The following is a 13,151-nucleotide window of genomic DNA, read 5'->3' on the forward strand; positions in this document are numbered from 1 at the left end:
GGCCTGAAATCATCCAGCACACCTCCATTAAAAAGCACCGAAAAGGACACCGACGATACGCACCTCATAATAGTATCAATGAATCTCGGGCCAATACCCAACTTCGTCATGACCGCCTTCAAGTATGGCCATTCCACTCGATCATATGCTTTCATCATATCCAGTTTTAACGCACAAAACCGATTGCTCTTTACTCTTTTCGTTTTCATATAGTGTAAACTCTCGTAGGCAGTTATAAAATTATCCATGATGAGACGTCCAGGAATGAACGCTGACTGCTCTTCTGAAATCACCTCTGGAAGAATCATTTTCAGCCTATTGGCTAAGACCTTTGATGCAATCTTGTAGATTACGTTACAAAGGCTTATTGGCCGAAATTGTCCTAAGATTTTTGGACTAGCAACTTTCGGAATCATAACAATGAACGTACGATTGATATCCTCCAGTGAGTCAACTCCATCGAGCACTCTTATGATCATCCCCGTAATCTCTTCTCCACATAAATCCCAATGCCTCTGGAAGAAGTGCGCCGGGAATCCATCAGGTCCCAGAGCTTTGGTTGGAAACATTTGGAATAGCGCTTCTTTGACCTCCTCTTTGCTATACGGCTTATTAGGCGTGCATTCATCGCAGCATCTACCCTTGATGGTATATGGGAGAGCACTTCCTCCATACCAATTGTACCTTCCGAGGTATAGAGATTAGAGTAAAACTCAGTAGCCATGCGTGCCAGCTCCTCCGGATCAGTACTGATTGTACCATCATTTTTTTGCAACTGAGTTATCTTGTTTTTTGCCCTGCGGGCACTTGCCTTTTTCTGAAAAAATTCAGTATTCTTATCCCCTTCAGTGAGCCACTTTATTCGTGATCTCTGCCTCATCATGATCTCCTCCGCCAGAGAAACTTCAATCATACGATCTTGGACTCGCTTCTCCTCCTCACTTGGGCCCACCCGACCCGGTACTGCCCGTAGGGTAGCTAGCTGATGTCGCAACGAACGAAGCTCCTGCCGGACTGATCCAAAAGACCTGCGTCCCCACTGAGCTAGCGCTACAGAAACTGAACTGAGCTTGGCAGCTAGGTCCGAAACTGAAAGAGAAGGTTGATTACGGTTCCAGGCTTCCTCCACTACTTGATGAAAATCTTCCTTTGTTTCCCACATACACTCATATCGGAAGGGTTTTTTAGAGCGTGCCTCATACTTGTTGTCTCCAGCTCTGTATTAAGCAAAATGGGGCAATGATCTGACTTGGCTGCGGTTAGATGCTCAAGAGATGCAAAAGGGAACAGTGCCGACCAACTGGGACTAGCCAGCGCACGATCCAGTCGCACCCTACAGAACTCGCCTCCTCTGACTCTCTTTCCCACGTCCAATCAAGGCCTTTGTAGCCTAAGTCAGCAAGCTCACACACATCCACTGCCTCTCTGAAGCCTGCGATCTGACCACTGTCTCGAGTACTAGCACCCATGTGCTCCTCCGGACGCAACACCTCGTTGAAGTCTCCAATGCACACCCAAGGAAGTGTACTTTCCCCTCGTAATCTCTTCATCGTCTCCCATGTGTTATGCCTCAGACTTCTGTTGGCTTCACCATAAAAGCATGATAAACGCCAATCGTCAGCACCTGGTTGTGACATCCAAGCATCTATGTGATACTGCGAAAAGTTCTTTATTGCAAGATTAACATGATCTTTCCAAAAAATACATAAACCACCACTACGCCCGTTACTTGGAACTGCAAAGCAACTTGAAAAACCTAATGAAACAGCCAATCCCTCCACTCGGGCCTTCACAAGTTGAGTTTCAACAATGCAAAGGATCGACGACGCACACGCCTCCACGAGATCGCGGAGCTCCCTAACTGTCGCGGGGTCGCCAATTCCGCGACAGTTCCAGCACAATGTCTTCATCAGGCCCGGCGGCCCTCCTCGAGGGAGGCCGCCTCTCTTGTTTGATCCACTAAAGCACCTTCTTCTCCATCCTGACGTCTTCTCTTTACTATTGGGTCCTTCTCCGGGGTGGAGATCACAGTACTTGTGCTTGCCACTTGAGATCCCCCTTCGATCATCATAACAGTACCAGCTACCCGTCCGGCCAAATGATTAAGCTATTGCCCCCGGACGTTTAGGGTTCCATCTGCCTCAACCAGCCTCTTCCTCGCACCCCTTTCCCCTAAACCTCCTACACCGTCTCCTAGGCCCTCCACATCCATATGATGCGTTCCAGCTTGCTGCACCCCTGCTCCGGGATCCCCCCTCCCCCTTCCGCCCATTGAGCCTCTCCCTCCTCTACCTCCTCGGTCTCCCCTGCCTGCATCCCAACCTCTTCCCCTACTCCCTCCATCTCCTCTACCTCGGCCTCCTACACCTTGGGTTGTAGGCACTTCAGGCTCCCACAGCAACCACTCACCCCACTCAAAGGAGTTTGGGTCATGAATCCCATCACCACACTCGTCTGCAACATGACCCATCTTACCACACGCAAAGCAAAAGTCCGGTAGCTTCTCATAATAAACATTGTATCTTTTATACTCCTTCAAGGTTGTTGGAACAAAACGGACAAGCGGACTATTGACATCCACATAAACCCTCACTCGGAGGGTACTAGCTAGGTTGATTCTCCCCTCATTCATTATCACGGAGAAAGGTGGATCACCTACTTTAGCTGCTACTTTCTCCGCTAACTCTTTCCTTCTTGTGAGACCATCCGGCAGCCCCTTCACCCTTGCCCATACCGGAATTTTGTTGAGTCTATAACCTTTGTCCGAAAATCCATCATACTCCTGGATCACCACCGGTGCCCTCCTAAACAGCCATGGCCCTCCATCCATAATCCTCCTCCAATCACCTAGACAATGGCATTGCACAAGGAACAGATTGGGTCCCTTGATGTTGAACGTTACCCCTTGAGCCGCCGACCATGCATTACGCATCTGAGACAAGAGCGCAGCGTGGCTAAAAGGTTTCGTAGTATGGACACGGAACAGGGCAAGCCAACGTACATCCTTAATCAGATCATTAACTTCCGCTGAGAAATCTAGCTCTTCCTCCTCCCTTCCATGGAGCTTCATACCTGCAAATTGATCCTCCAAATCAGGTTCAGGGCCATGGTAATCTGCAAACTCCTCTTCCTCTCCTCCAAATTGATTCCGCACGTCCTGCGAACTGTGAACAAATCCATCCCTATTCCTATTCTCATCCGTAACCCCCTCCTTCGCTCCTCCCGGTCCGCTCGGCCTTCCTGCTGTCGCCAAAGCTTCCGCCGCCACGGTCTCTCCCTCCTTACCCCCTTGTACCTGCTGCGTTGGATCTGCCATGCACACGACTGCGCGTGACGGGAGAAGTAGATCTCACCCACGGCTGGGTCAATCCGGTCCTCCGGTGAGATTTTACGTGGACTCCGGTGCGGCGGCGCCGGAGGATAGGTGGAACCCTAGATCGCCCCTAGGAGAAAACTCCTCCGCGCCATACTAGTAATATGTTGTTACTAGTATAATGTCCGTGCGTTGCTACGGGCTTTTTTTTGATTGCTTAAACTTGGTTAATTTTTGGCCCATTCCAATGACATTGTCTGGGACCCTTCTCGATGTGTTCTTTTTAACGTTGACATAATCCATCTCATCTCTCTTAAAATCTGCAAAAATGAAATACACCTATTATATTATCATGTGCAACATGTCTACAAAGAAGAACAATTATTTGTATAAATCTCTTCTAATTCTATCAAATCGAGGTTTTAGTTTGGTAGAACATAGTTACATCAATGGCTTTGTCAATCGACATTCTCAAAGCATCATTCGAAGCCATTGGTTTTTATCTCTGATCTACAAAGGCAAACTATACATATATTAGAAAAGAAGATCATATACAATATATATTCATTGGTCAGCTGCTACATGCAAGCATGTGACCGTTTTAGTCAGGGTGAGTGGCATCATGCTTTTTTGTAGAGTGAGTCACAACCCAATATATTACTTGTTAGTAATTATTCCCTAGAAATAATTTGTTAAGTTTTGTGATATTTTCACTGTGTAAAAAAGTATGCGACGTTTCTCTCATCACAAATAATCGCTTTTTCCTAAAAAATAAAACAATCACTTTTCCTAGAAAAGCAAAGAACCGCTCCTTCTCTTCTTATCTTAAAAAACAATTCACCCTCTCACTCTCTGATCGCATGACACAATGCTCACGCTCACATCTCATTCCCCAGCCCGCTCTGCCCACCACGCCTTCTCACTGTCGCCTCCCCTCGACGCCACATCATTTAGCATGCACCTTGCTCTCATCATCGTGTCCCCTCCTCTTCACGGCAAGGCACACCATCATAGCCCAGGGCGACCACCATGGCGACACAACCTGTTGTTCACCGCAATGCCGCACCTTCTCCGAGTATGGCGGTCACAACCAGGTCCCAAGCTTATGTGTCCATCCTTTTATCTAGTGGACATAAATACTTCAATGGTTCAACATGTATGTGTCCTTGTGGATCCTCATACACATCAACCAGTATTGTCGAACTTTTTTACAACACTATATGCGCCTCCACTACTACTACCACTGCGGGTCTGTTGCTACAGAATAAACTAATAAATATCAATCATTGACAAAAGAATCATTTTAATTGGTATACTACATAAATATTCTTGTAGTAATAATTTTAAGAATTGGCAACAATAGACCAATTTAAAAGCATCCAAATTTAGAATAAACAATCTCAAAAAAGGAAAACTTTGAAATGTGACCATTTTCTAACTTAAAAATTTATCATGATCATATAAGGTTATTAGAGGCTTGTCCCGACCCATTCCGTGAATGCTACAAGACGTGCATTAGGTTTTCACTCAATCCTCCTTCATCAGAAGGACACCCTTCCTATTTTCTCTTCCTGCCCATGCATATCTTTTCACAAACATGCCACAGAAGATTAGCACAAATCTACTTTCTCTCTACTTCAATCTCTACAAGCCAATAGAAATTGTCGTTGCATTATGATGATGGATGATAATGTTTGGATAAATCAATAAGTTTTTTATGTACAAGCATGCTATTCAATTTAAACCTAGTAGAATTGACATTTCTTAGTAATATGTCGATTATTCTGCCGAGTCTTTTGTGCTCCCTCGTATCATGCAACCGATCCGCAACAACACATGGTACTGTCGGGATGCAAATGGTGTACCACCAAAAATGCTTGTGGCAGAGGTGCAACAACACTGTCAAGAAGCGGGACAGTGCCAACCAGGGCCGTACCATGGAAATTAGAGGCCCTGTGCAAATCAAAATTAGGCTCTTTGTGTGGAAGAAAAACAATCATTTTTTGTCAACATTGCAATTTTTCATAAGAAATTACACTAGTTGGAAGCACTAGATTAATGGATCGTGATTGGACATAGATACCTAGGGTTGCTTGGCGTAAAATACTTCCAACAATTTTTACTCTAGTATTAATGCTTCATTTAATACCTTGATTAACAAAAAAATTGGGGGGCCTCCGATGCTGGGGGGCCCTGTTCAGTTGCTCCTGTTGCACATGTGGACATACGGGTCTGGTGCCAACGACGCGTCATTTGAGGTAGCAGAGTCAATGTTGAGAGAGGTTGTGAAGCAAAGGAGCCGACGGTGAAGTTCCAACTTTAGGATTGTTACTAACCATTTTATCATGGTCTTGCTTCGTAATGGCCACGTGTTGGTACAGAATAACAGTAAAAGTTATAGAGACCCGACTCAAAAAGATTTATTCTTTGATTGGGCATTAGCTACAGACCAAAAACTATGGCAATGGAACATGTTCTTTAAACCGAACTGAATAACCCACACAAATTTTCAGGCATGAACATTTGCCAAAGAACCAATTCATGCCACAATGTATACACCTAAACTTGTTTGTGAGCTAGGAAGCATTTAATTGTATGCACACACGACTTGCTTCTTCCTCTTCCTCTATCACCTAGTTGGAGTAACAAACTTTCTGGGTGCATGAGGGTTTCATAATTAAGACATTAAAAGCATTCATTCAACAAAGTTTTCTCCCTGGACAAAGGCATCGGGTTGACTTCAGAACTGAATAATAGACGAGAGGCTTTTCTAAGAATCCATAACCTTGACCACGCTTTAATGAATGGTCTATTAGCTAGGTAGCTGAGACACCAAAATTCCTCAAACTAATGCTAGTAGAAAATATAAGCACCAGTTTCGCCTTCACAAAGAGCATATTCATACTACATTCGTATCTACAGATGGCTGCTACAACAATGTGGAGTCACAGGAATAGGAAGAAAGACTGAAAACTTGATCCAGTCAAAAAGCACATACTCAGATTATAGCCTTGCCTGCAGACACATGGTCAGACCATATATAATTTAATATAAGCAAAATGTTAGGTGTTGCCTCTTTACTAAAACTACGGTCCATACGGTCAGTATTTCAGAACGACCTCTTATTTCATATTTACATTTTTGTGCATCAATATTCCAAAATACCAACCTATATATGTTGGAGCTCATGCAACATCATTCATAGTTTGTGTCTTCCCCTTTCTAGCACAATTGTACAATCATGAGGTAGGCTCATAGCTGTGTTGCACAAGAGAATTAAGTTTTAGAAAAAAACGATGATCACTTATTCAAATCCACACCAAGAAGGAAAAGTATCATTGTTCAATCCATATTAGGAATAGAACATGTCAAACAAAGTTGTACCTTGGAAGATAAGAAGCATTAGCAAGAAAACATTCTCTTCTCGTTGTTCCTGGTTCATGAAGGTCTTCTCCTTGTAGCCGGTAATGAGCTTGTATCTGCAGGTTGAAGCAACTCATCGGTAGGTTGGTGTGGGCAACCTCAAACTGGTTATAGATTCAAATGTGAGCATATGTAGAGAACAATACATAATCTCAAATCCAACAATCAAAGCATTACATAGACCTAAATCACGCTTGCAATCGGCAACAGATGAAGAGAACCGTTGAGGAACCCTAATCCACCAAGCACCCTACTGCCAACATTGCCAAGGCTCTATGCTCTGCCATACACCGCCCGCCTCCAGGCACGTCCAAAGAGCTCGAGGTCTCCACACGCCTTCTCGTGCCTTCCTGCTAGCATCAATAACCGTCCCTCTCCCGACGTGTTTCATTTCCACCGCAGATCCTTGCCATGGACATTCGGTGGGAGCCAGGCACTCGTCGCGGGGACGCATGGGGGCATGGTAGTTAGAGAAGGTGTAGGTTCCGCCGGTGCTTGGTGCTATTGCAGGTCAAGGAAGGTGTCATGGTTGCCGTCATTAAGGCTTCCACCCAAGGGAGAGATGCAGGAGTGAGCAGCGGGCAGAGGGAATAAGAAGGGCACACTGAGGACTTCGCCGGGAGCCCGCTCTGCCATGACTGTGGCGCTTCTGTTCCCAACATGCTGCCATCCCTCATGTGGTGGAGATGTTGCTTCGTTCCTCAAGTCACCACTGTTTCTGTGGTGGAGGAAGAGAGGCCCGAAGCAACATGAGAGTTAAGGAAGAGTAGTAAGGACGAAGGTCGAATGAGCGGCAGGTGGCAATGGCCTGTGTGGTCAGTGGAGGTGGAGGACGAAGCGTCGGGAGGAGGAGCATATTAGAGAGAGGTAATTGGGTGCTCCGGAAGGAAGGAAAGAAGACCTCGTAGATAAGTAAGTTCTACTTACCACGAGGGTATTGATTTATATCGATTAGGGTTTGGAGATCGCTAGCTCTAACGCATGAAAAGATAGAGAACGATGAACGATGGAAGCAAACGACGACTTACGAACGTACCATCACTGCAACAGACTGTCCCTTTAGGAGTAGAATAGGAGTAGAGATGCTTTCAATACAGAATATGTAAACTACTGTTAGCACGTAATTACGCTTTCTAGTGCGCGTCACGTAACTATGATGTGGTCGAGTCAAACCCAGAGGACGAGAGGAAAGAGACGGCGCCCGTCCCTCCGCCTCCTCAGCTCGTCGTCGCCGTCCGGTCCAGCTGCGAGATGGCGGCGGCGGTGGACCTGGAGGACGCGTTCGGCGCGGTCTACGGCGAAGCCAAGCCGGAGGGCCACCCCACCGCGCGCCCCATCCTCTTCCGCGCCCACGCCCGCTCCGCCGCCGCCCTCCGCGTCGTCGCCACCGACTGCCACTCCCTCGCCTGGGACTGCTCCCTCTCCGTCTCCGACCTCGACGACCTCGTAAGCTCCCCCTTCCCCACTCGTCCTCGTCTGCACCTATCTGCATCCAACTGGTGCTAACACAAAGATTCTCCATCCAAGAGAGACGATGTTGGAATCGGGGGCTCCTGGGCCGACTTCCTGGATTACCTCAAGTCCTCCTTGTCCTCCGGCGAGGTGAAGCTGCTCTTCGCCGCCGACCAACTCCGCAAGTCAACCGGCATGTCACCCACCTGCCCACTTCAAATTCCCCAAATATTCATCTCACCTGTGGCAAACATTACATGATAGACAATGCCATCTTTGCTTTGCTCAGGTTCTGATGGTGCAAAGCTTGTGGCTACCAAGGCAAAGGGCCTGCCTCGCATCACCATTTCTCTCCATAGTGTTACTGGCGCTGCGACGAGTGATGTCATAGCCGACTTCTCGCTAGCGCTCTACGGAGCTTATAGGACTGCACGGGAGCTTGTATCCAAAGGTTGTTGTTGCTTGCTGTTTTGTACGCTTAATTGCCTATCTGGTAGTTCGTTTGTCGCTCACAAAACATCAAACTGTGACTCAAAACTATACTCAGGATCTGCTATTTATTTGTTATGCAGAACAAGAACAAATGTCACAGCTGATGGGGAGTCTGTCAACTGAAAGAGTAGGTCATCTTATCTCCTAACTCCTAACCTATACTTCCGAACTAGTGTTGTTCGTGTTGCTATTGCTGCTGCTTGACGAATACAGTGGTGCAAATGGTATCATGAGTGTCGCTCACTGAATCTGTGTATTTTCTTGTTAAACTGTCGAATAGTTTTCAACAGTGTAGTTTAACCGCTTTCCATTGTACAAGGTTTTGTTACTCCAAAGTCTACCTGGCATGTTTTTGCACATTAAAACATGATCTGTGGAAATTCACTGTATACGAATGCTTACATTCAGCAGTCCATTCTTTCTCTCAAAAGCTTTCATGAAAGCTCAAACATCCTGGTTTCTCGATTGACCCAGTTTTGATAAGCACTCCATATATCGTTTGAGGTTCCTTGTGATATGTCGTTTGCATGTGATGTTTCTTCAGAGTTATGAGCATGTATTCTGTATAACGGAGAAGCAATCCCTGTGTAGTTTTGTTTTGCTCAATAGTTGGACTATGGGAATGTAAATTGCTGGGATGTTTCTAATAGTTTCATGTCACAGGAAAAGAACGAAATCATGCAAAAACAACTCGAATCTCTTTCTTTCCTAGACAAAAGAAAGGCAACAAAGCCAAAGCTGTTGGCAGATCAGGTTCCAAGTGTGTCTGCTGTGACTCTGGGCTCTGATCAAGTTACAGCTCCTGTGCAGCAGCAAATATCAGGTGATCATGCTTCTTCTTCATGTAGAATTGCAAGTTAGGATAACATAGTACTGTATCAGCTAATGCAATTGCAAATCTGCAGTACCTTCACCTAGTAAAGCCCCTCCTGCTAAAGTCACGAAGAGGGTAGCCCCCGCGTCTCGGAGGTTGTACAACAATCCTTGAAACACTACTTTGATGTGAATGGAAGTTTAATACATCGGATAGTAGACCGGCTCTAATGTATGCTATTCTTTCGTTAGGGCAAGAGTGCGAGGAGCTCTGCTGCAAGCTAATGAGGATGAGGATGACAACTGACAGAGTTAGAGATGCTGATATCTTGGTTTAAGTTTGCTATATGTGAACTTACAAAGAGTGGCTTGTGGTTGGTCAGTTTTCTGGCCGTTTTGACTCGTGTCGCGCTTGTGGAAATGAAAGTAATTTTAATTCATGGCATGAAAGTGCAGGACAGAGTACATGCTATGATGCTAAGTTCATATAAAATATATTTTTTTCCATTTTTTAGGATTTATCGTGCCTTTGCTACTGAACATAGTTGGATGATGCAAAGGCCAAATGCTGCTCCTCTGAAGACGTACTCGTAGGGAATAGAATCCATGTATTGGGAGGAACTGAGTGGTCAAGAGAGTTCGACTCCTGGCTTGTTCTGTTCTGTGTTACTATTTTATTTCAGTTATGGCTTGCAGACACTTGCTCTTGTTTATCTGCATCGTTCAGTTTCAATTTGATTTGGGGCCTGGTCGACGTAATTGGGAACAAGTTGTGAAAGAGGAACGGTTTTGTGCATCAATTTCGATTGGCACGGCCTTTTGAATTTGTGTCGTTTTCAGTTCGAGGGACAAGAGTCGAGTAAGAGAACAAATCATACTATCAGTTTGCTCAAAGTGAACACTACTTGACGAACAAATTCAACTACCAGAAAGGAAAATATGTCAATTAAACAGTGAGCTCCCAAACACTAGGCCATTTCAGAAGCAACTTGCCACCAGCCTCAGCCACCAACTCCTGCTACTATTCAGTGCTGGCGCCAGCCTCGCCAGACACCTCATCTACAGGAAAATCTTTCCCAGAAAACAAGGGAGGAAGAGCGACCAGGCGACGGTGACTTCATCTTACAGAAGCCCAGGTCAAGCTCATCGTAGCTCCTGCCGGCGTCCTCAGGCGTGAAGAACACCTTCCTGCGACTCGGTCGCCACTGCGCCACGCCCCAGCGGAAAGCACCAGCTGCTCCGAACTTTCAACAGAAACAGCACGGCGTGAGAGCTTGATCGCGCCATCGGCGGCAACAAGACTTCCTCCTGGCCCATGCTGGCGCTATAGGCAGTGAACCGGCATCGGAACAACCCGCACGGCGGAGGCGACGACCATGCCGTATGTCACCTCCAGCGTGTTGTGCTTGCTTGTGTTCTCTTCCCTGCGCACGTACGAATTCCACTGCCACTGATGGCTTCCTCTACCAGGGACCAATTTCAACCTTTTATTCCAAATGATAATCTCAACCAGGAAAGCTGGCTTCGACATCCGATTATCGTGGTTCTTTCTCCTCCTTTTCGATCGCTTGCTCTCGTGTTTGCAACCGATGATTCACTTGTTTAACCTGACCTTGAGGAATCACTTCGCTCAGATGAAAGGTTTAGATCTTTGTCCTTGGATTCGGTACCGCCCTTCACAGCACGGCTTCGAGGGAGCGCGGGCAGGACGTGTCAGTGCTAGATATGGATCCTGCATGCGTGCAATGCCATTCAGTAAGTAGATAATATGTTACCAATTCATTTCTGATGAGATGGGAGTAGAGCACATATGAACATATCAACGCAACAAGTGAAGTCGGAGAAGAGGTTCACATTCAGGAATGGCGACGGTACCACTCTCCGTTGCCTCACCTCCTCCGCCCCTGCCGTCGCAACGGCTCCAGCTTCGCCTCAAGCTCCTTGAGCACCTGCCAGGTGGCGTCTCCCTCCTCCATCGGGCGGTTAAAAACCAGCGCCTTCCGCTTCACGGGGTCCCACAAGTTCCTCTGTATCGTCGTCAGGTTGGTCGCCGCGACGTGGTCAAGCACCGCCTCGAGGCCGGCCACGTCCCTCTCCGCCACCTGCAGCGAGATGTCCGGCCACCGGAGGACGCCGGGGAACGGCAGGCGTATGTTGTCGGCGATGATGACGGGGATGCAGCCCAGGAGGACCGACTCCACGAGACGAGGGCTCCATGGCGCCCACCCCAGCGGGCAGAGGCAGAACATGGAGCGCGCCATCTCCGCCCGGTAGCCGTCGTACCGTTTCCGCTTCAGATGGAACTTGCCGTTGCGGCCATACAGCCGCAGTAGTTCAGTCCTCACCTTCCTGGCCCAAGTGCAAAGTGTAAGTTGTAAACTGCAACGCTGAGTAATCGAGCCAAATTGTTATCTGAAGTTCTGAACATGATGAATTTCGTGAGGCAATGTACTCCTGGCCAAGTGGATGCTTACCTGCTGTAGAAGTGGCCACTGATGTTCTTGGGATGGACCTCCATCTTGCCCCGGAAGAAGGCAAAGATGTCGCGACGCGCCTTCTCCGGTTCCGGCAGCTCCCGAGGAGCCACCTCAGGCGGCACGTACGGCGGGAGCACCACATGCTCCACGTCCTGGCATGGGTGCCGGCCCTGCACGCCAAATGTCTGCAGCAGGATCGACCTCTTCAAGAACTCCGGGATACCGGCCGCCATTGCCACATCCTCCTGATCGATCAACCATTATGCAGCAAAATCAGACGCGAGAATGCAACCAGCAAGCACTGCAGGAAACAGCTAGGGATTGGAGGTTGGATCGAGCAGCGGTGTGTCACCATGGGGTGGAAGCAGGCGCCGAAGTCGTGCGCCGCGACGAAGACGTGGTCGGCCCCGGCGGAGCGGTTCCAGAAGGGCATCTGGGCGCGGACGAGGCCGACGGCGTCGGCCAGCAGCCCGCGCGCGTGCGCCAGCGACGGGAGCCCCGTGGGCGTGGAGAAGTTGCAGCAGACGTAGACGGGCACGAGGAAGAGGTCGGCCTCCTCGGGGCGCAGGCCCGCGCGCCGCTGCCGCAGCAGCAGCGCCTCGTGCACGGCCACCTCGGCGGCGAAGAGGTGGCGCGCGCACCGCGCGTCGGCGGCCGCCCAGCCCCGGTTGAAGCGCGGCGGGAGGTCGTAGGCGTAGATCCGGACGCCGGGGAGGGGCTCGGAGCCGGGGCCGCGGAGGGAGGGGGGCAGCGCCGGGAGGAGGAGGTAGGCGGAGACGGCCAGCCAGAGGAGCCACCGCCACCTGTAGAAGTGGCGCTTCCTGAGCCTGTCGAGGAGGTGGCAGTGGCGCGGCTTGTGGGCTCTTGCTGTCTTGAGCTTCGGGTCTCTCATGGCGGGAGAGGGCTTCGTCCGATCGAGCATCAGAGCCAAGTGTTAGGCTGCGGACAGTAGCTCCAGTTCGGATTCTTCTCCATTCCCGCCTCGATTCTTCGGCTCGGCGGCGCTCGCGACGGCCATTGCTGGCGGAGCTTTGACTCTGCTTGGAGTTGAGAAGCTGAGAACAGTGAGGGGAAAGTGAGCGGAAGGGAGAGGAGATGCGTGTGATGATCACCCACTGGCGTGTGGGACCGTAGGCTGTTGGGTCGTCTGGCCCACGTGTCGGCGTCACATCAGCGCGTGC

General features: G+C 48.7%; 2 protein-coding genes across 4 annotated transcripts; one reads left to right on the plus strand and one right to left on the minus strand.

Annotated features, from left to right (window-relative positions):
• The first annotated feature begins 7,879 nt into the window (after positions 1 to 7,879).
• On the plus strand, positions 7,880 to 10,192 carry LOC125512738. Its single transcript, XM_048677828.1, has 7 exons — positions 7,880 to 8,182; positions 8,264 to 8,381; positions 8,478 to 8,639; positions 8,761 to 8,807; positions 9,344 to 9,503; positions 9,586 to 9,649; positions 9,746 to 10,192. Exons 1-7 carry the CDS (start codon positions 7,988 to 7,990, stop codon positions 9,798 to 9,800), a joined length of 801 nt encoding a protein of 266 aa, XP_048533785.1. The 5' UTR covers positions 7,880 to 7,987; the 3' UTR covers positions 9,801 to 10,192.
• Positions 10,193 to 10,353: 161 nt separating this feature from the next.
• Positions 10,354 to 13,059, minus strand: LOC125512714 (probable glucuronosyltransferase Os03g0107900). 3 transcript variants are annotated; one of them, XM_048677822.1, is made up of 4 exons: positions 12,323 to 13,059; positions 11,968 to 12,215; positions 11,369 to 11,842; positions 10,354 to 11,225 (listed from the first exon to the last, which is right to left on the minus strand). In XM_048677822.1, exons 1-3 carry the CDS (start codon positions 12,890 to 12,892, stop codon positions 11,383 to 11,385), a joined length of 1,278 nt encoding a protein of 425 aa, XP_048533779.1. In that variant the 5' UTR covers positions 12,893 to 13,059; the 3' UTR covers positions 10,354 to 11,225; positions 11,369 to 11,382. The 3 variants fall into 3 exon arrangements, with proteins under 3 accessions (XP_048533779.1, XP_048533766.1, XP_048533772.1); XM_048677809.1 differs by having other exon boundaries at positions 11,387 to 11,842; positions 12,323 to 13,058; XM_048677815.1 differs by having other exon boundaries at positions 11,348 to 11,842; positions 12,323 to 13,058.
• Between the last annotated feature and the right edge of the window lie 92 nt (positions 13,060 to 13,151).

Source organism: Triticum urartu, chromosome 1 (assembly GCF_003073215.2).
Source record: "Triticum urartu cultivar G1812 chromosome 1, Tu2.1, whole genome shotgun sequence".
Lineage (NCBI taxonomy): Eukaryota > Viridiplantae > Streptophyta > Magnoliopsida > Poales > Poaceae > Triticum > Triticum urartu.

Excerpts from the sequence above, each read along its gene's own strand:
- LOC125512738 (XM_048677828.1), top strand. The coding sequence starts at position 7,988 with ATGGCGGCGGCGGTGGACCTGGAGGACGCGTTCGGCGCGGTCTACGGC. Across the intron at positions 8,382-8,477 it reads CCAACTCCGCAAGTCAACCG|GTTCTGATGGTGCAAAGCTT; the intron begins GCATGTCACCCA and ends TGCTTTGCTCAG. Across the intron at positions 8,808-9,343 it reads GGAGTCTGTCAACTGAAAGA|GAAAAGAACGAAATCATGCA; the intron begins GTAGGTCATCTT and ends TTCATGTCACAG.
- LOC125512714 (XM_048677809.1), bottom strand. The coding sequence starts at position 12,892 with ATGCTCGATCGGACGAAGCCCTCTCCCGCCATGAGAGACCCGAAGCTC. Across the intron at positions 12,216-12,322 it reads GCGCCTGCTTCCACCCCATG|GAGGATGTGGCAATGGCGGC; the intron begins GTGACACACCGC and ends TTGATCGATCAG. Across the intron at positions 11,843-11,967 it reads AGTGGCCACTTCTACAGCAG|GAAGGTGAGGACTGAACTAC; the intron begins GTAAGCATCCAC and ends CACTTGGGCCAG.